Consider the following 22,259-nt stretch of genomic DNA (forward strand, 5'->3'; position numbering starts at 1 on the left):
TGTTTCCTCTTGAATCCTCTGTGACTTTCTAATACGTAGCCACTGTAAGAAAATCTCCCACTGAAAAGATCTATGAGCTTGCATTTGGAAGTTCAAATGCAGAGCGTGTACCTTACCGAAGCCCTTGGTTCTGGCTGAAACACTAAGCTGGATCCTTTCCCTTCCAGCTTGGACACCTTCAGAGGTGAAGTCCTTTCTGATGTACTCGACATGTGTGTAATACTTGAATCACACAAACGGCATGCACCTTGTAAGGCTGCAGTGTTTGTTTCGTTTGTGTCACACGAAGTCTCCTTCTCTGGGAGATTCGGAGCTCAGAGTCAAAACCAGAACAAAACACTTGGGTCTGAGTTGTCAGAGATGTGACTTCATTCTCCAAAGCTCTTCCAAATGCTCATCCAAACTGTCCTTTTCTGTGGCGGCAGTCACATCTGCTGAGAAGCAGAGTTTCTCCAAGTGTGCTCTTTTAGATGTGGACAAGGCTGGAAAGGAGCACTTCTGAAACGGGAGGGATTTTCCTTCAGATGCAGTTTGCCTGGGTTTGTATTTCAGGCCAATAGAAACTTCTCTGTGAGTCACCTGAAATTCTGGAAGGGTACCATCAGCTACCTGGAGACTCTGATTCACCCCATACAAATGAAGCTGTTGCATTCAGGTGTAACTTAGCTGTAGGTCACTGGGTTGGAGATCACAGACTAGATTTCAAATGGAATCCTGGAGCCATTTGAAGGAAGTGTCGGTGATTTTTGGTGAGGCCCTTGCTACCTGCCATGGTTAAACTGAGCAAGTAACTAGTAGCTGGCTGATACAGAACACTAGGGTTTCACCATCCTTACTCAGCTTAAGCTCCCATCAGAGCGGTTTCATTTCTTTCAGTTTCAGCAAAAGTGAAACAATAAAAGCCTAATATGGAAATGCAAACCTGCATTTTGGTGATCCTAGATGTTATTAATACTGCAGGCCAAGGACTGTAATATCCTAAGGACTGTGTATAGCTGAAGTGGACTTCCCATGCTTGAATGTAAGACAAATGCCTAAAACCAGACACGGGCTGATTCACTATCATGAGCTTAAGTTTGAGGTGATACGAGTTAGTGAATGCCATGGTCCTGTGGGGGTCAAGCAGCCTTCCCTAGCAAAGCTCCGCATTGCTTTACAATATAGCCAGAATCCCTGCTCAAAATATAGATTCAGGAGTCAGCAGCTAATTATTAGCACTAAGCAGCCCATGTTTTCTTTGAGTGACTAAATCTACTTAGAGCTCCCAGTTCAGACAGGCACTCGGGAGTACGCTGAACTATGAGCACACTGTTTAAGTCCACGGACTTCCATTGGATTTAAGAGGTCTTTAAAGTTCAGGCTGTACTTAGGAAACCTACTGAACTGGGGACCTACAGAGTAACATGGGCAGGTGACAGTGCTTTACAAAGCAGTGCCAGCAAGAGCCAAGTGCTGTCCGATTCCTCAGTTCTACTGGCTGTACAAGGAGATGGAAGGCTCACAGTGTAAAGAACAAATTTGTCTGAGCTGTGAATGGAACACAGCCTGGAGCAGGGAATGTGCTCATCCCTCGTGTGTGTGTGTGTGTGTGTGTATACATGCTCTCCAGGCTGCTTTGCTGGTTCAAGGTGAGTTTTGTTGATGGTCACTTCTAAGACTGTGAGACTTGCATAATGTTAGAGATTGGCTACCAGTAGTGTGATCACTTGTTTCAGGGATAACATAGGTACACTTTTCTGATGAATAAGGAAACCATGTCGAGGGATTTCTGGATATGGATGTGCAGTTGCTTAGCCTGGAACTATTCCATGCAAAAGTGTAAGGGTGTTAACCTGTGCTAGAAGGTAGGTGAGCCTTGTGCAATTTTTTTCTGCTGAATTCCATTGAGCAGCTTTGCATGGAGTTTGTTTCCCAGGATACAAGCCCATATTCCTTGATTCCAGTGGTTTGTACCGTTTTTATCCCTTGCGTGTTTTGTGCAGAGAGCAGATTGCTTGATCATCCAGTACATCAACTGGTTTTCATTGGTAACTGGGAAGGATGGCTTCAATGCTGCGTAGGTGGCTACAGCGAGCTAGCTATTTCCTGACACACAGACTGGTTTAGCTAGACCTCACCCCCTCAGAACCTGTCCATCTTTTCTGCTGAGAAATAACTGTGGCATGCACACCTATTGGACTTCATGCAGGGGCTGCTCCTTACACAAACATGCTGGTACTGAAGTTAGGTGGGCATTAATAAAGGGGTGAAGCTAGTTCATCCTGTTGGGTGGGAGGAAAGGGCCCCTTTTCCCTTCTCCATCTGAATGAGTGTGGCTTTTCTTTGGGTGACTGGCAGACAGTCTGTTGGTTCACCTTCTCTTTGTCTCTTAGACCTGCTCAGATCCATCTGAAGTAGTTCTTGTGTTGGTCCTGAAAAGCCAGAGGTAAATCTTAACAGCAAAACCAATTCTTGCTGCCCTAGCTAAGGAGAATGCAAACAGGCAGAGAGCTACAAAGGCGGAAAGCTGATTTTAGAGAACTATTTCAGCTAGTTTGATTGGGAGTATTATTAGCAACACAGGGCATTAGTATTAGAGTTCTGTGCTCAGGGGATAAATTTGTCATCATACCACCCGTTTTCCCTCTTGTTCCCAGAGGCACTCAGTGGTCCAGTTATAGCCTGACACATGGTGCTACCTGCTCTGGGGCCACAGGCCAGCAGCATGCCACCCAGCCTCTAAAACTGGAGGCAGCGATGAGGCCTCTTGGGTGCAACAATTGCCAATACAAAAGATGTACTGATAGCTATAGACACAACGTGACAGCAGCTCTCTTTAAAATACGCATGCAGATAAAATAATGGAATGACTCATTCAGTTCACCTCTGCAGTAAAAACCCTTTGAAGGTGCTTTTCTCGGTAGAATTATAATGTTGTGAAGACCTGGGTTTCAATAGACTCATCTGTCTGTGCTTCTCTACAGAGTAAAGGGAGAAGTATATTTATTGTGGAAACTGTATTTTTGTCTCTTTGAAATCACAACTGCAGCGCCTCCCCAGAAAGCAGAAAGGATGTTTGCCACGTGCAGCAAATCCCTCTTAGTGTTGTAACACTCAGCAAGACCAAGTCTCTTGCACTTAGTGGCTCTGCACAACTCACTTTGGCAGTATTGTGCACGGGCTTCCATACCAGTGTGAACTACGGTGCCTCAGAGGCTGTTTGCATCCCAGTGGTCCACATTTAGGGTTGGGTTTTTTTGGAGGGGGTGGGTTAGGAATTCAGCAACTGAAATGGTTAAGGGACATCTTGGTGACTGGTGGGATTTGCATCAAACGCCTCTAGCTTGACCCTGCAAGGGCCTGCAGCTTCTGCTGGAACAGATTTCCACCAGCATGCAGTAGCGGTGTCCCCACTGCTGTACACGTAGCTGCCAACACGTGCTGTGAGAGAAGCACACTGAAACACCTGGGATACAGCATGCTGTTAAGATGTATGTCCAATACCAGGCCTCCACAGGGAGAGTCAAAAGGCATAAATGTACAAAGAGGCTTTTTGGTTTATCTCTGGTTTTCTTTTGTCCTTATTATCGTGGGTTCCCTTTGATACACCATTAAGCAGTGCAGTTCCATAATGCACTAAACTCCTTGTTATGTTCCTAAGGCTTTTAAAGAAACCAATAGGCAAGATCTTGTTCTATGAGCTTCTGCTATATTAGGCTTATTTAAATGCAATCCTACTGTTCTCCATCCTCATTCAGTTCTGTTGGAGAAAAGATATCAAAACGCTTACAGGCCATTTAGCTTCCATTAAGTACAAATAACTGTATTTTAGCAAAGTATTATTTCAGCTCTGTGTCTACCTGGAGATACAATTTTAATGTTAAGAACTGATTATTACAGGAGTAGCCATATTACCATCTGTCATACATGCATGCTACTATGGAACAACTAGAATATCTATATGCCCAGTGTGTGAGTGCTAGGGAGTGGATCCCACACTCTCCAGGCTGAGGACCTCATTACCCAACAAGGTGTCAGGAATGGTACGTTCTCCTCCTGGCCCAGCCAGCAGCCCACTCAGTGACTTCAAGAACACTATCCTGCTCTGCATCTCCCCTTCCTCACCTGCAAAATAAACAGGGGCAATTCTTCACTTCCCTGGCATTAAGCTAGCTTACTAAACAACAATCATTTTGAGCTCTTTCCTGAGAAAGCACTGGAGTAATTCACACTTGTCCACTTAGATACAGCATCATGCTGCCAGTCAAGCTGAGCTGGTCCATTCCCTTGCAGAAATCCATAGGAAGATGAAATGTCACTTCACTGAATACTGGGAGACAACCAAACATATAACAAAGAAGAGATTTACAGGAATTTTGTTTGTCTCACGGCCACTGGGGAATGAGAATTGGAAACGAGGGAAGTCTAGTGCGACTTTCCCTGGTTTATCCCAGCTTCTGGTAAGCAGCAGTTCAGGGGTGACTTGAGCAAGGATTTGCATTTGGATAATCACGTTTAATCAGCAGTAATGGGGACATTTTCCACAAACTTGCTTAATCATTTTGTTTCTTAAGCTATTGATAGCACCGAGTTCTGATTTAATAGGTGGTGTGTGAAAAGAGCACTTCCTTCTGTTTCGAACTTGCCACCTTCTAGCTTTGTTTGCTGCTCCCTATTATTTCTTGTCCTTATGAGAAACAGTGAATCATTGCTTCCTTACATTCTCTGTGATTCTAGAAACCTTGAGCAGATCTTCATGGCCCCTCCCTGTTGTTGTTCCCTCTAGTTCCAGGGAGTCCCATTCTGCAGGAGCGCCAAGTTCCCAGCCTAGCACAGTGACTTGGCAGCGATGTGTCATTTGATGGTTTTAATCAAAGCTGTGCCTTGACTGTGCTTGCAGATTCCGGCAACTCATTGCTGAATATGAACCAGAAGTGCAGGAAGTATCCCGGCTCTTCCGCTCTGCCCTGCAGGAAGCTGCTGAGAAGATCAAAGAAGAGGAAGAGGCCAAGAAGCTTGCCAGGCAATGGAACACAAAGAACAAAACCAGCCTCTCCTTAACAACATTCAAATCCCGGTCCAGGATTTCCCCGTTCATCAGTGACATCAAGACCATCTCTGAGGATGTGGAACGGGGCACCCAGCCCACCAGGAGGGTTTGGAGCATGCCAGAGTTTCGGAATGCCAAGGATTACTGACTCGATGTTGAATAAGGTTTTTAGATCTTTCACAATCCCAGTTAACTCTTTTCTAGCTCTACTGTTTGTTCCTTCTCCCTGCCTGTCTCTTCTCTTGGAAGCTGTGTCCATAGTAACTGCTGCTCATGCCCGCGGTGTGTGACACAATTCATGACCAAACATGCTAGCCTTTCCTTTAATTTAGTAGCTAATCAGTAACCTTACGGGCAAGGCTCACTGACTGTCCTCTTTTTATGGCTGCTTTCTTGTGGAAAATGAATTATTTTGCGATGTCTGCCTTCTCCCTCCCCCCCCCAGCCTGGATGTAGTTATCTAGAAAAGCTTTTGGCACGAGCTAGTGAGAGCTGCTGGCTGGACCAATCTTGCTGAAAGCAAGACAGCCACTTACATGAGTAAGGCTTGCAGGATCAGGCCTGTCAGTTAAAGCTACTATCTGATTTGGAACTGAACTTCCTTTTCCGACTAATAGCCTTCCCCAGTGCTACGGGAAACTTCACAGGTAACCTCAGCACTGCTCTTGATCAGCTTTTTGCTGACAACTCACAATCCAACCTGGGTAGAAACAGACCCCAAGCTTTTTGAGATGAAAGACCAATATTACTGCACAGCAACGAGTTTATGCATGCTCAGGTTTCTTGGGTATTTTCTCTTTTGTGCAGGCAGAACCCCCTGAACCTCGCGCCTGCAGAGTAGATAGAAAGGTAACAACCTGCTGTGTAGATATACAGGCGGATACATCAGCTGTGTCAAATGCTGCTCTTGGTCCTCAGTGTTCTGTGTTGCTGAGGTAAGTGCTCCACGCCACATCCCAGTAATAAGGCAGTGGGCTGAAATTAATGTTTATGGCTAAGCCTAAAAGAGTACTAAAGTGTAGCATCCACGCACAGAGGCTCTTTGTACAGCTGAAATAGTTGAGATCAGCTGAAATGGTTGAGATCATTTTAACAACTTCCTGCTGTGAGTGACTGAAGGGCTCTGGTAGATGAAGGTTTGTTCTCTGTCTTCCCTCATGGGGGCTCAGAGGAGAGCTTTTCGGTATCACAGGCCGGTGGCCAGAGGGTTGATCCTATAACAAAAGAACCTAGAAAAGAGAGGATCCCATCAATGCAGGTCAGCATCTCAAAGGTGGTGCCAGGAGCACGGTGGCAGACTCTTTTCAATGGTGCCCAGCGACAGGACGAGGAGCAATGGCCATAAACTGAACCACAACAAGAGTCACCTCAACACGAGGAAGAGCTTCTTTACGTGAGGGTGGCAGAGCACTGGCACAGGCTGCCGGGGGGGGTTGTGCCCGAGGGAGTCTCCCTCTCTGGAGCCATCCCAACCCCGCCTGGACACGTTCCTGTGTGCCCTGCTCTGGGTGGCCCTGCCTTGGCAGGGGTTGGACTGCAGGAGCTCCAGAGGGCCCTTCCAACACCAACCAGTCTGGGAACCTTTAGTGCGAAGGGAGTAGCCTGTAGGGCAGCGTGGTTCTGCTGGGACCCTGCAGAAACAGCAAAATGCAGCTGAGGACAAGTTTCTAGGGCCCTAACTCAGCATGCGTAGGGAGAGCTCTCACCAGCAAAGGAAAGAGAATAGCACACAGTGAAAGCCATGGGTCCTATGGAGAAGCCAAGGGCTGGGACGCTTCATGGTGACCGGCGGGAGATGGGGAAGGAAGATAGGGGTTTCCCTGTATGAGTGGCTTTTGGAGAATCATGCCAGTGGGGTAGAGCCTCCTGGAGGACCTTGGAGCTTTCTTGTTCTTTTGTCTGTTTCCAACTCTTTTCCCCGGGGATCTCTGCAGAAACGTGTGGGTACTACAGCCAAGATAAAAGCCTCTGAAGCTCTGCCAACTCTGGGAAGAATTCCAGTACTAGAAATGTGCACGTTCCTCCAGAGATGGGGAGGGCAGCATAAAAACCAAGATCAAGATCAAACCCTTAAGCGATCTCTAGGACTGTGGGATTCTGGCTCTTCCTCTCTCCCCTCTGGGGTATCTAAAATTGAAGACAAGGATTTCTTACCAGCACCAGGCTGTAGTTTCTAGTCGCTTGGTGAAACACTGCTGTCAGCAACCCTCCTGGGGACAGAAAGCAGAAGCTCACTTTAAATCAAAACCTCAGGGCTTCCAAATACAGCATCCAGTTTGCGATGGGCTATTACACCTCTAGGTCGGTGAGGGAGAGTTTATGGCCTTCCGACAATCAGCTTAGTGGTTTTCAACTGTATGTCCTTGTGAAGTAATGTGGTTGTGTGTATGAAGTTAAAACAAAGCCCTGACATAGCATAGCCTTAGTTGTCTAAAAGATGGGGGATCTCTAGCAAGAGATTGCCAGAATTTGCAGAAGAATTCTTGTTTGAGAAAAGGTTAGTAATTTTTATATATATACATACATACATACATATGTGGATATATATTTGCAAGCCACTGGTGTGATACCAAAGGCTGAGGTGAGTTAATGAATTTCAGGCTACAGCTCTGTGGTAATTTTATTTGCACTCGCTTTTGACACCTTCAGTATTGATGCAATATTTGATGGACTGCTGGGAGAAACAGGACATTCTGACACACTGACACCGAGCTCTTTGTTACAGAACAGTGTCTGTAACGTACTCACTCTTTCTTAAGGAGAATCAGGAGTAACTGACTTCCCTTCACCAATGTACAAAGCCAAGGGAAATCACCTGAAGCGTGTTCACACTGTCATAGCAGCCTGAGATCATACTGTGTCCTTCATTAACCACCTCCAGCTAGCAGGTACCATTGTCCTTTAACAGCCAGCAAAGGGAGACAACTCTGACCTTTGGTCAAAGCCGTGGATGTGAGAGGCCAGGCTGCAGCAGTGCCTGCCACAGCTGTTCTGCCTCAACTTACCTATCATTCCTATTTCCTCAATAAAATGTAATCCAAGCTTCTAAACAGCATCATTCTCCCTGTACCTCTCTTCTGCAAGTTACACTGGGCTCACGGTAACATCTGATGATAAAGGGATATTCAGATACCAAACTATGAGGTTTCTGTTCTCACTAAGTGCTATCTAGTACTCTTAAAGGTATAGAAGTAGTGCCATGTTTGCCTGTAAGCTCACTGCTTGGAGACCGAGTGACCCGCGCTGCATGTGCACCAGGAGGTGTGAAGCAGAGCCGGGGAGGGGGTTAGGATGCACGACTACTGCAGTGGGCTTGTGGTGCTCCTTCTTCTTAGAAATGCTGTAGACTGAACCATAGATGATCCTTTGGTCACAGCAGTCAGCAACAGCTCTCAACTCTTGTTTGCCTTGCCTTTGTGTGGCTAAATTAGCATTTTAGTTCAAACAGGAGCATGCATCTCCTGCCTGTCCCCACCTACTGTGCTACGGTCCACGGCAGTGAGCAGGCACAGCAGGAAAACAAGGTTGCTTTTGGATGAAGCTAACCCAGATGATCCACTGCAGCTGACTCACAAGCCACACAGCTGGACTAATGCTGGCCTGAAAGAAACCCTCATGAAACGTGTAGTGTCCGCACTGACAACTGTCCAGCTCCTCCTGGGCGGCACTACTTGCTAGTGCAGGAAAAGAAACCTAAAGCCCAAAACATTTCTACACAGCTCTGATGAGCCTCTCTGATCAGTTCTGAGCCCCTCCTGAGCGCGAGTCCAGCACCTTAATTCTTTAAAAAGAATAAGAAGTGAAATAGCAGCACAACATTGGTAACAAGAATGACTGTTGGAACGAGACGATCTTAAGGTCCTTTCCCACCCTAACTATTCTATGATTCTACATCCTCAGCCGTTCTCTCAAAACTGAGTAAGGATTTCAGTATCAGCCCAACTGCTGAAGCATTCCACTATCCAAAGGACATTGTTAGACCCAGGAAAAAAGCCATCCTAGGCTTACTACACATTCTAACAAGTAATGGCAACAAGTCCAGAGCAGCTCGGCTGCAGTGCTCAGCTTCAAGGGGCTAAGGCTCCTCGGAGTCACTACTCACCTGAGAGAGACTGCACCCCTGCTTCTGTGGCTTCTATGGACAAGCCTGACCCAGAGGCTGTGACAGAGGTGTGCAGGAGGTGAGGCTCCTCACCCGTATCCCATGTAGTTCAGAGAGCTGTGACATACATACATATGTGGATATATATTTGCAAGCCACTGGTGTGATACCAAAGGTGAGGTGAGGCTCCTCACCTGTATCCCATGTAGTTCAGAGAGCTGTGACGCCATGGAGAACTGGAGTGCCACGGGCAGTACCGGTCTGCTGAGATTGCACTGTTTATACATTCCATCATGGACCCTCGGAGAATTAAAGCAAAGCTGTGGACCAGAACCCATGGTTTTGGACTTGTTTTTAATTGAGAATTTGAAATACAATCTGTCCACATCTAGCCCAACGCTGCTGTTCCACTGCCCTGCTGTTGTGCACTGTGCACATAGCAAAGGAGGAAAGCAAGGACAGTAAAGGCACTTGAACTAAACAAAAAGCTGCATCCTCTCTCTACAGGCCATAGATGCAGCCACTTACCTTCTGCCTTGCTGCCTCTGCCAACAGATGCCAAGATTTAAGGTGAGAAATGATCAGGATTAAACAACTGCAAAGGTCTGAAATTCTCTGAAGCTAAGCTGCTCACAGATACAACCTTGCATCGGTCTTCACCACCATGCTTCCAAGCACACCTTACTATTCCCATGAAATGAGAAGCTCTAAGTGACTTTCGAGTCACTCCTGTTGATTCTTTACCTGATGCTGGGTATTAGAACACCTTAATACTAGCAATGGCCCCAGGTGGCTCCCTGCTAAGCATCCAGCATGCAAAGCACGCACATGTTAAACGAAAGGAAGTATTTTTTTCCCCACACAAAGTATTGCTGGAGTAATGGATTGCATTGCTCAGCACAGTGTGCAGGTCAGACAGACGAGAGGTTTGGGAAGAGGACTCTGAGTTCAGAGGGTTAGTAAACACAGTGGTCAGGATGCAACCTACAGCACAGGACTTAAGCCACTCCTTGGCAGAAGCTGTGGACAACCAAATCTCTGTGTTGTTGCTTACACTCCTTCCCAAAACTTTGCTGCAGGCCTGTCCTAGGAGGAAAACCACAGACGGCTAAGGCTTGACTCGATGGCTATTCTGATAGTCCTGCTGCCCCTCCCTGATAAAGGAACACTGCATTTTAGTTTAGCCTAAAAAGCATCCTGACAAGCACTGGAGTGCATGAGTCAAACCTTTTCGGTTGCACCCTGCAATAAAGGAAGGGTTATTAGGCCTGTGCAGGGCAGACATCATGACCTTGCGCCTGCCTTTCCCTGATACTGCTGCCCGTGCCGTGGGCTGTCAGCACAAGGGACCTCCTGTTCCCTGTGTGTCTTGTCCCCAGGCAAGCCACGTTTCAAGCTGGCTCACATCAGAAAGACCCTGTGCTGGCCCCGAGAGCTGCGTCTCGAGCCCATGTCTCCCAGTGACTAGCACGTATTTCCTGTGCAGTTGCTACACAAAGATACTCAAACTAAGGGGAAAAGCAGGATGAGATCTTACTCAACATGATGGAAAGATGAGGAAAAGGGCTACAAGAAGCACAGTGGATTATGTGGCGACTTAGGGTTATCTGTGTATACTGTACACTTCATAAAGTCCCAGGATCTTGGCTAGATAACCAGATTATAGCATCTCACCTCCATATTTCAGTGACAATTACATTTTGTATCTACCAAAGCAATCCAGTCTGACCCAGTACAGGTACTGCAGAAGCGTGGGAGAGAGCATGGGTGGTTTCTACATCAGAGTACCTGCTCTCAGAACATAATTACTGTTACACATGGTTAGTGATCTCAATGCTGTATTCTTGGAGGCCTTCACCAGGTCACAGTCCATGTGCAGTGCCTTTTCCAACCCTATTCTCTGCAATGTCAGGTTGCCCAAGGCAACAGATTGCTCTTAAGTTTACTCTGAAGACTTCTTTAAATAACCAGATATGGTATGAAGCAGTGACAGTGAAATACTCCTCAGGTATGGTTATCTTTTCTATATTCTGGCACTGGCGCTTAAGAGATGGAGAAGAGCAGGGTGCAGCTTCTGAAGAACTCAGCAGCCCCAGGGAGGGATGGTGCAAGAACCCCTGGTCCTTCCAGGTCCTGCTGGCTCTCAGCAACTTGCTCCTGTTGCATTCCACTGCTTAGAGGTTAAAGGCTTCCTTTTGCTTTTGGCACACAAGCACCAACAGGAGAGACTATTGTCTGTCCACAGCACAGCCAAGAGCAAGGAATTAACAAAGCCTGGATTAAATTCAAAGGGCAGCACTAATAAATGTCCCCCATAAAAAACACATAATTAGATCTTTGCAGGCCAATTATAGGTTTCTAAATAAGAAAGTGCAAAGCCAGTGTCCACAGGTTAAAAAGAACTCCATTTCCAAGCTGCTCCAGCTGGACAGCAATGCCTCCTGCCGGCAGCATTCCCAGCACCCATTAGTCAGGAGCCTCGCAGCAGCTTTCTAACAAGCACATATTCCTCACTCATGCTCCCTTTCTCCCACACCACTGTCACCCAGGGAACAGCTCCCGTGGGGAGAGCCAAGCGAACACAACTTAAACGCTGTGCCTCTGTGGTCAGTGGTCTGGATATTAATGGTGTTCTTCACACTGCTTGGAAAGGCTCAAAACACGCCTCCTTCCCTCAGAAAACACTGCCTGTTCCACACTCCTCATGAATCACAATGTAAGACTGAAAGTTAACAGGCAGGACAAAAAATACCTGTTGTCACCAGCCAAATAAACCATCATCTCCACACTGGCTAGTGATTGTGGTGATCCGATTTGTCCAGAGATGGAACTAGAAGGCTGCCAATGCCTACTGCCAATGATTTTAAGCAGCAGCTCCTTGAAAGCTAATCACCTTATAGCGTCAAATACAACCAAGATGCAGACTGGAGGACTGTCCAATACGCCCCGGACCTTCAGAAGAACCCACCACCACTTCAACCCAGCCATTTCATAGAGTGCCCAAACCCTGGACACTGGAGCTCCCACCCTTGAGAGCTGAGCAAGAAGAACGTTGGAAACCTGTTCCTAAACACGCGCAGCACAGACCAGGCGTAAGCCGCGCATTTAACGCGTCCTACAAAGCGGATCAGAGCTCCATCCAGCGGTCAAGGCCCCCACCCGCACCTCAACAGGACAGGCTCAGCAGGTGAAACCCAGGGCAAGTTCCTCCAGGCTCCCTGAGCCCTGCTTTCCCCCTGAACCAAGAGCTCGCTCGGTTCTCCCCGAAGCAGAGGAGGACTGGGAAGCTCACATATCCCTGCAGCGTGAAACATCCAAGGGCATCAAATGCGCAACAGCAGAACGCTCTTGAACGGGGATCAGAATCGCAGGCCCTGCTCAGCACTGCGGGTCCAGCATCTTGGCTCAGCAGAGGCAAGTACTTCCAAAGCATCTATGCTTATTTTCCCATCTTGATCTCTTGCACATCTCTGCACCGGCAAAGGAGTCAAGCTCAGGCGAATCGTAAAGGAAATGAGTAATAAAGAACTGCCCATGAGAACTGGCTGAATCACGTCATTACTTGCATCAACCATCCCTTCACCTTTGGGATTTTTGCCCGTTTTCCCTGCATAAGAAAAGAAAGTTCTCTAACTGTGCTCCATCCTCTTCTGGTAACTTTCAGGTACCACTTGGATCAATTGCAGAGAAAGTTCCCTTCCTGCTTCATGACACTTACTAGATCCAGGAGGTCCAAATAAGCAATCCCTATCATGGGACCAGTGAAAACCACAGAGTCCTTTATGCTAGATTTCTGCCTGCCTAACTACAGCACACAAGTGGGAGGCAGGACTAGCATGGTAGCAAGAGCCTAAAGAGCAGCTGGCACAAACCCCAAGGGATCGTGTCTTACCCACTCTGCTGTTTGTCACACAAATGGGGTGGAATACTTGGGACGAATGGTGCCATGGATGATGGCCATGGGAGCAGCAGCTCAGGGAACGTATCCCTCCCCTCCTTCCCACCCCAGGGACTCCTGTTTCTGGAATTTCTGTTGTTAAAAGAAGTTCAGTTGAGTTCTGTACGATTCCCAAAATGGTGCAGGGACACAGGAAGTGGGTGTGATAGGGGAGCCTGTCACACACACACAAGGAAGTCTTTGACACCTGAAAGACTTCTACTCATGAGCATTTTAGCAAGAATCTCAACTTGTCCAGCCAGGTAGGCTTCTGCAGCCTCTTCCTTATCACCTGCCCTTTGCCCCACTCCATGTCAGAACAGCAGCAGACTCCCTCCATCCCTACCTCAACCTTTTCTATTACTCTATCATTCCAGCCTTCATCTTCCCCCACAATATGCACTATTCAGAGACCTGAGAGCAAGGTTCTCCATCAGCCATTTGCACATCAGGCTGACATCCCACGCCGCTTCGCAGCTCCCTCATGCAAGTCTCCCCATCTTTATTTCATCACGTTCCTCTCCACCTCTCCCCTTACTGTCACAACCTTCACGTCTGGTTCAGTCTTTGGTTCAGCTGCCACAGCAGTAATCTGAAGAAGTATTAGGAAGCTATGCCTTAGCAAAAAGGTGAACAAAATGACCTTCCTTCTGGCACGGACACTTATTCTGGCTCTATGGGCCCATGCTCACTATAGGGAGGCTGGAATCTGTTGGCCACCTCCAAACAGCAGCCTCAAAGATACTCAGTCCCAAGAAGATGCACGTGATCTCAGTGCTTGGGAAAGATGGGGAGCGAAGGATGCAACATGAGCTCTTCAGCAACCTGAGAATCTACGTGGAGATGGGTAGGGAAGAAAAGGAGGTTTATAAAGGCAGAGAAGTTCCTGACAGCACTTGGAACTGACTGGGCAGGAGAGAATAAAACCTAATCACTGCCACAGAGCTTAAGCAGCTTGGCTTTCTAAAAGCAATGGTAGCTCAGAAGTAAATGCACAGAAATACGTTAAAGCATCAAAGCACATCCAACATGTCAAAAGTGAACAGGAAAAGATTAGTGTCCCCTGAAACAGAAAAAAAGCTTTCTGTTTGCCTCTTTAAAGAAAAAGTGGTCTGACTCATCTTTGTCCAGAGTTCACAACTACCGAAACCCTACAAGAGGAACAGGCCACATTGCATTACTCAAGGTCCTTCACCTTTTCCATACTAGAATGGAACAGTGAGTGAGTTTTGACCACCTTAACTCATCTCAAATAAGACAGCAAGAACCAGATTACTTCAATTAAGTGCGGACCTTCCAGGCAACGCCATCCTTTACAAGTGCAATCTCTGAGTTTCCCATTCCTGTTTATTTTCCACCTTTCAAACGTCTACCCCCCACCCCCCCCCCCCCCCCCCCCCCCCCTTATTTTCAGGAAAGGATACTATCTTTACACAAAGTACAGCCTAAGGAATGGCAAGGATGCTAGTGTTTTGTAAGAGTGCGTTCAGGATTAACCTTATAAAGAGAAACCCAGAGATAAAAGCTGCTTATCAGGGCAAGATGCTTTGGCATTCCCAGCTAGAAGATACCAAAGCAGCGTAAATCAAAGCTTAATCCCCAGGAAAAAAAAAAAGGAAGAGGATTGGTTTTTTCTTTGTTTTTTGACCCTACTGACATTTCAGAACAGTGCTTCCAAAACAGCTTCCAGCACCAGGTTACAGGTCAAGGAAAGTCTAATTCTTACCTTGTTTTCACGGTTTATGTTGATAAAACTTGCCTTTCTGGATCAGGGCCTTAGTCCCTAAAGAGCTGTATCTCTGCAACAATTGCACAAAAGTACCCCTAAACAACCAAACGCAACCCAGGGAGAAGACAGGATTCCAGCAGCCTCAGGTTTCACACACCAAAACAGTCCTAAAATGATCCCTTGAGGAATGGTGCAGATCTTCAAGATTTACTTAAAACACCAGGGCAGACACACAGTTTTGCATTGGTTTGCTCTTTAATGAACTCCCACAGTGACCACTGTACACCCGATGCTCCTGTCGAAGTCAAGCACCCCAGCTCCTTTTATCAGGCATTCCTAAATTGTGGTTCCCAAGGAGCACTTGCTACCCAAGGGATTCAAGTGGAATTCCCACCTCAGGGTTATGTACACAGGGGCCTGCTGCGTGATCACAAGCCAAGAGCCTGGAAGTGAGCAAGCACTGAGCAAACAATCACACACACACACACACACAGAGGTTATGCTGGGGTCCAGCTGCACATCCAGACCTGGCTTATCTCCCAGCATATACCAGGAGGGTCACTGTCACCGCCTGCCTTGGCATCATTCCTACAGCTCTTTCTCTTCCCATTAGGCTAAGACATGTGGATGTGTGTCCTGCTGCACTTCACACGGAGGAAGATGTGATACACAGCCCCTGGGATCAGAAAAGAAGGCCGGAATTCCAGAGGTTTTAAGTCTAGGAAATGCAGCTCCAGATGTGGGGGGTAAACTAACTACTGCGAGCTGCCTTTGAGGAGCTGATCCAGATAAGACAAAATCAGAGGCCTTTCCTGCTTCTATTTCACAGTAAAAATCATTCAGCTATCATTATTGCTCTATTTTACCGTTACACTTTCTAGTGAGAGAGAGCAAGAACCCGTCCAGAGAAAGATCCTAGCTCAGATTCTGAAAGAAAATAATCTATCAGTGAATGAACTGCCAAAAACTCATTTATGTAGAAACATGTTCTATTTACAAAGGTCAGTTTGCTCTTCAGGACAAGTAAAAGCACCACTGGAAAACACAAACATACAGAAATGCCTCGGCTTTCAGACATTTGCTAATACACTGCTTTGCTTAAACTACTAGAAACATGAAGATACTTGAAATTAAGAGTATGTTCTGCATGCACTTTGGATAGAAATTACATCACTAGATATCAGTGTGTCATCTATCATCAACGCCGCACTCTTAGGCTCTTCTAAAACACCACAGCCTAGCTATTACCTTAGGATCTCAAAAGGAGGACATCGATCTTCATTAGCAAGTCATCAGTTACTTTTCACCACTAAACAAAGGACATCCCGATTGTCTTCTCAGCAGGAGAGTCCACTCTTGTCAAACTTGATGTCCTTTTCCCTGAGTTTCCCTTTAGTGTTTCGCTAGGCATGAAGATCGTTGGCTTGGTATAGTTACAAGTCCTGGCTCAGCACTCTTCCCATTACAAGGCAGAGTTCAGGAATTCAAGGAGCTGTGCACGGTTCCGGTCCCTCTGTAGAGCAGAAAGGCAGAGGCAGTGGTTTAACAGACCTGTACCCAGTGGAGCAAGGCAGCATAATGCTGCTTGCTGTGGGGCTTTCACGTCTCAGGCAGCTCAACCCTGCTTTCTATGGGGCTTTCACCTCTCAGCATACTGCACAGCAGACACTACCACATTCATAGAGCTGGGGATGAGTAGCTACCACATTGCTGCGTGTGCCTGGAGAAGTGCAAAGCAGTGGGTGCTCAAGAGAGATGCTACAGGAGACAAGCTGTCACTGTCACTATTTCATGATACATTTTCTAACTGTCTCCCTCTGGAGGCCTCACTGGGTTGTCATCATGTAGCTCAGAGCTTGCTCAGGAGGGAGCTTGCCAGCAGAACCGATGCAATTCTCTGGTGTCTGCGGCAATGTTCACTGTACACACAGCAGGTCTTGTGCTTTGGGAAGCACTTCTTGTTTCCTATGCATAAACAGCAGCTTGCAGCATAACAGAAATGGAACCACGAATTTAGGATCTTTCTTTATATAACAGATGGCCCAAACAGTGAAAACACTTGTTTCCAGCGGATTTAGGCACAATTTACAAAACAACTACTGAATCTCAAAACACAGTGAAGAATGGATGTCATTCAGTTCAGCATGTTCATGGCCACGGGCACCAAACAAAAAAGGACCAACAACAAATATTTGATATCAAATACCATAAGAAGCAGGTTACTAGGATAAAGCTGGCAAGCACTCAGCATCATTTAACACAAACTTCAGTGCCACAGAAGGAAGAGAGTGTCTTTTTGATCAAATTTAACTGGGAATACTCAGGTCTGCTTTGACAGCTATAGAAAATGCTCCATCCCTGGCAGTGTTCAAGGCCAGGTTGGACACAGGGGCTTGGAGCAAGCTGCTCTAGTGGAAGGGGTCCCTGCCCGTGGCAGGGGTTTGGAACTGGGTGATCTCAAGGGCCTTTCCAACCCAAACCAGTTTGGGATACTATGAATCAGAACCTGCCAAAACAGGTATCTCAGCAAAATAACACTTTTCACACATACTGACTAGTACCTGAACCTCACTGCAGATCGCACTAAGGTGTGGAAACTGATGAAAAGAGCAAGCACATTATGTAAGTGCTGAGTCCAAACACCTCAATAGCACAGAATTATATTCATGATATCTATTTTCCAGAGTACTTCAGCAAAATCATCTGATTGCTCCGAGACAACACAGGAGCACGTGGTCCTAACACTACTGTTGTCCAATTCTTCTCTGAATAATGGCTAATCTCCCATATATTAGAAAAAAACAGTAAAGCAGCAATTACCACCACAAAGGACTGGATGAAGATGAGGAAAATGAAAACTGGAGTAAATTAAATCAACAGAGAGAGCCACGAATCAGCTAACCATTACAGACTGCAATTCTAAGAACCTGCACAAGCATCCTTCGGTTTATCTACTCATGCCTCAGTATTCCAAGCCCACTCATAACACAAAACCTGCCAAAAGAACAATTAGAATTCCTCAGATGGCATCGTAGCCACATTAAGAGTTACACACAATTTACAACTCCTAGCTAAGAGCGACGCTTCAACAAAAGACTAGTATTAGAAAGCTAGTATTAAAAGATACAGTATTTTCCCTTAGGGATTTATAGACTATTTTAGCTCTTACCTCTAGATCCTTCTTAGTCTTCTTTATTCTCATCTTAATTTTCTTTCCAGTTATCATGCTGTAGTTTTCATTCTTCTTTTTGTTTTTAAAGAACTACAATGAGATCACACATCAAAAAGACCTCAGCTTTGCTTTATTCTGTAATGTTGCAAATCTCAAACAAAATTACGGACAAGATTCTTTTATACTTCCTCACTGTCCCAGACAATAGAGGGAGGTTTCTATCTGTCAGTGGCAAGACTGGTGGTGTTATAAAGATTTTTATGACAGGACAGATTAAGTGTTTAGATGAGAAATATAATGGGACTTCAGACTCATAGGAGCATACCTTGGAAAGCTGGACAGGTCCTGTTTTCTCTTTCTTCTTCTTCTTTTCTTTCTTTTTCTTCATTTTGCTATCTTTTTTCCTTTTCTACAAGTATGAGACATATACTCTTACGCTGACAGACTTAGAAGGGCAATAAAGAAAGGATATCCACAAGTAGCTCTCAACACCCCAGCAAGACAGCCACTACTGCTTGCCCTTTCCACTGCTAAACAGCTACTAGCTGAAGTACACAGAAAGTAATGCAGCAGTGTTAGCAGCCATCAGGATCTTGAGAGTCTGATCCCATGTTCTGTCTCCTTCAATTTAACCCAAATACACAAAATCACTGAACAGAAGGCCCTAATAAAATGAAAAACTACATCAGCAAGAATCTACTACTCTCTCACTGACTATAACTTGTTTCTTCTGACAAATTCTGTAATGTCATTAAGATTCCCCACTCCTCTTTTCTTCAGAGACTCTCTAAACTCTAGCTGGACCAGCAATGATTGGCAAAAGAACCTTTATATTATATCTCCCTTAGTACACAGCCAACTACATGTGAACCTATCAGTTTACCTCCTGTAACCCTAAAAGGATGACTCAGATTTCCATAGCCACCTGTTATCAAAAAAGGAACTATTTTCTGTTGGTTAATGACTTACTTCTCTCTGACAGCATTTACCTTTTTGTTGTGTTTTTCTTTTTTCTTTTTCTTTGATTTAGACTTAGGAGAATCTAAAATTAAACAAAAGAAACCCCTGTAAGTTTAGCATTCTGAAAAAGGCATTTGGTTTTACAGCTAAAGCATACAGAAATGCAAAAGCCGAGAAGGAAATGCTCTTATTCAGCTATATACATATATATATTAACACTGCCTGAAACTAACCCTGGGAAAAGCAAGACATCAACTTACTGCCACTTACTGGTCTAACATGGAAACTGAAAACACCTGATCTACTCTGTGATTACTTGATCTACAGAGAGTGTGAAACAGCTTCCTAGTCTCCCAACAGACTGCCTCCGTGCTGTCAGCTCTGCAGCTTCTTTACAACGAATACCAAACAGAAGAGAACGTTATAGGAATACCCCAGAGCACAGCCAGACTCAAAAATCACGTAAGGCTGCCCAAGCAATCTTCTTCTGGCCTTCTAATAATAAATGCAGCACAAGTATATCAGAAGAAACAATTATTAAAGTAATTCTATCTCCATGTTCAGTCTCTTGGTAACAACGGACTGGACAACGTGCCTCCATGGGATGGATGGTATACCTGGCCAGAGGGCTTTTACAGATGTTTGCCAACATCAAGAAAGGGGCTCAAGAACACTGGGTTTCCTTCCAGGCTCCGAAAATCAGTGCACTGTAGTGAACAGACACTTGCCCAAGTTTTACCCCTTTGCCCACATCTCCTCCAGAGTCAGTTTTTATCACCCACCATCCTGGCCACGGTTCTCATGACCACAAACACTAGACTTCTGCACTGACCTGTTGACTTCTTAGGCTAAGCAAAGCCGTCTCTTCCCCCTGTTCACTCATTTTCAGTTGCCATCCCTCCCCATCCAGCCTCTCCAACAGCTCCATCTTCTTCCATACTGGGTCCACCCTACCTCCCCAGTTTTAGCAGTGATTTACCTGCATGTCTCCTGTCTGAGGGGTAGTGGCAACTACCTCCACCCACCTGTCTTAGCTCAGTTACCTCACGTCTTTTTCTGTCTAGATGGAGTAAACAGAATTGTTTAAACACGCCCTTGTAGGGCCTTTTTTTCCTAGATCATCTGCTCTCCCCTGTGAATGGCAACACAGAGGCAATTTTTAGCTGCAGTTTTAGCAAACCTCTGAGCACGTGCACTGACAACTGGAGCCTAATTCTGACTGACTTTTTCGCCTTAGATACACGTGCCTTGACATCTCTCCACAAACTGAAGCAGGGAGCACGGCAAGCACGTTCAGCCAGCGGCTGATAGGACACTGTCATCATGTTTACAAGTTTTAGAGGGTATCACATGGGATAAAAATCATTCCAGAAGAGAACACCTCCCTCCAATGTGCAAGCTCATAGATTTGAATATTTTCAGGATTTCTTTATGTCAGACACACTGAACCAAGCCCCTGAAGTAGGAGAACAAGTACTATTTCCATGCAGATGTAAATCTGCTTCAAGAGAAGCAGAACTAAGTCTTTGTTAAACACATACATCACAAATATGAGGTCCTGCCAACTTGATGTTAGCCTGTCCATCAGGAGAACTCTAGCTCATACAGAGCTCTTCCTGCTCACAGGAAAAAGGATAAAATACTTTTCAGTGTTTAACCTGACAAATTTTACTAAAAAATGGCAATTTGGACACTTTACCTCCAGTGATACCAAGTATCTTGAGACAGAACATCAAAGCAACACAGGCCTGATACAGTCAGTAACGTGTCCCAAGTTATAGGCATAGAAAAAACCTGCACTTACTCCCAGATAGTGTTTACCCCAGGTTCTCTATGCAAGCAGCAGCTTACCATGGAAAATCTTAATCCTGCATGTGTGTTCCCACTGAACTTGGTCACTGGTATTAACAAAGCTCACACGAGTCCTCAAAGTGAAACACTTGGAATGTTAAGACCACAGTAAGACTGCAGCAAAAACCCCAACTCTGGCCCAGAAACATGGGTGAAGCAGAAAGAGATCCGTGTTTTGAAAGCGTAACAAACACCGTTTTAAACCTATACGGCACACTGCTACAAGGGAACAGTTCTCTGAATGACAGTTTCTACTCTGAAGTTAACACGGGAACATGGCAGAGGGTGTGTGAAGAAGGACCTAGGACACAGCAATAGGAAAGGGTTATGAGAGAAGCCCCCTGGACACGCAGCACTGGTATTCCACATTGTTGTTTTGTGGTGCTTTAGCCACACTTGAAATAAGCTTTTAAACGTTTCCAGGAGCGCTGTCAACGCTGGTGAACACGGTGTGTACGCAGGGAGGTAGCTTACCTCTGCTACTTGAAGATGACCTCGATGATGAGCGTGATGAGGAGGAAGAAGCGGATGTAGTGCTAGAAGCCGATGTGGATGAAATGGACGATGATCTGCTTCTACTGCGCTTTCGTTTCCTTTTTTCTTTTCCTTAGGATAACAGAAGCAACAGTGACAAGCATCCCAGGAACTATGTGACTCTTCACAGAACTTAAACAGGATGAGCCCCTATTTCAGGGGGTTTTGTTCCCCTCTTCCAGCGTGCCATGGTCTATTCCCTTATCAGCAAGTGACAGTGTTCAGTATGGGGTCAAGCAGAGTGACTGATACACGGGCTAACACACGTAACAGCAGAGCACGGGAACAGATCAGCAGCGCCTACCTCGGCCTTTCAGCCCTTCTTCTGACGTTGCACAGCGCGCTCTACTCTTTTCATCCTCGCTGTCACCCATACCTATGACGGACATCAGCACAGCGAACACCATCGCCATCGCCGTATGAGCGGCGGCGCAGGGGGCACGCACTGGAAACCCGCGCGCCCCTTCAGGGCAGCCCCACCACCACCACCGCCCACCGCGGCCGCGCCACGTCCGAGCTCTCGCCCTGTCCCCCGGGGACCGGCGGCCACGCCAGGTTAGTGCCATCAGTGACCGTGCCCCAGGTGCAGGTACAACACCGCAGCACCCGCGCTTGCCGTTACCGGTGCCTCGCAGGGTCCCACCGAGGGAGGAGGAAGCCCGAGGGCCCGGGGCCCGCGTCCCGCCCGCCCCACGCCAGCCCCGCCGGCCGGGCCGCACCGCACCCGGGCCGCACCGGCTCCCACCTGCTCCCCGCGGCCGAGCCCAGCGGGGCCTCACGGGGCCTCCGTGCCCGATTCACCCCGGGACGGAGCCGGCTCTCGCCGCCCGTACCGAGGACCGGCCCAGGCCCCCCTGCCGCCCCGGAAGCGCTGTGGCGGCCCGGCGCCGCTTCCTGCCCGTGCGGGCGGTGGGCCGGGGCCTGCGGGCCGGTTCCTGCCCCGGG

General features: G+C 46.7%; 2 protein-coding genes across 6 annotated transcripts in view; one reads left to right on the forward strand and one right to left on the reverse strand.

The window, feature by feature from the left end:
* RD3 (RD3 regulator of GUCY2D) overlaps positions 1–6,091 on the forward strand; it is a 53,738-nt gene extending 47,647 nt beyond the window's left edge. For 4 of the 5 annotated variants that reach the window (XM_057398473.1, XM_057398471.1, XM_057398469.1 and 1 more), the window contains exon 3: positions 4,880–5,397. In XM_057398473.1, coding sequence (XP_057254456.1) covers positions 4,880–5,177 — 298 coding nt within the window. In that variant the 3' untranslated portion in view covers positions 5,178–5,397. Of the gene's footprint in view, positions 1–4,879; positions 5,398–5,836 lie in introns of those variants that run through there. The other variant, XM_057398470.1, reaches the window with a different exon arrangement.
* An 8,942-nt stretch (positions 6,092–15,033) lies between these two features.
* Positions 15,034–22,259, reverse strand: LOC130593395 (uncharacterized). The gene is made up of 7 exons (XM_057398474.1): positions 22,148–22,259; positions 21,619–21,690; positions 21,255–21,386; positions 18,959–19,011; positions 18,295–18,378; positions 17,967–18,059; positions 15,034–16,310 (listed from the first exon to the last, which is right to left on the reverse strand). The coding sequence occupies exons 2-7, from the start codon at positions 21,686–21,688 to the stop codon at positions 16,260–16,262; spliced, it is 483 nt and encodes a 160-aa protein (XP_057254457.1). The 5' UTR covers positions 21,689–21,690; positions 22,148–22,259; the 3' UTR covers positions 15,034–16,259.

This window comes from Pezoporus wallicus, unplaced genomic scaffold, assembly GCF_028554395.1.
Source record: "Pezoporus wallicus isolate ANWC-B61680 ecotype Strahan unplaced genomic scaffold, APGP_CSIRO_Pwel_v1 contig_11493, whole genome shotgun sequence".
NCBI lineage: Eukaryota > Metazoa > Chordata > Aves > Psittaciformes > Psittacidae > Pezoporus > Pezoporus wallicus.

Coding starts and splice junctions, on each gene's coding strand:
- LOC130593395 (XM_057398474.1), bottom strand. CDS start 21,688: ATGGGTGACAGCGAGGATGAAAAGAGTAGAGCGCGCTGTGCAACGTCA. Junction 18,379..18,958: donor AAGAAAAACACAACAAAAAG/GTAAATGCTGTC, acceptor TCATACTTGTAG/AAAAGGAAAAAAGATAGCAA. Junction 18,060..18,294: donor GACCTGTCCAGCTTTCCAAG/GTATGCTCCTAT, acceptor ATCTCATTGTAG/TTCTTTAAAAACAAAAAGAA.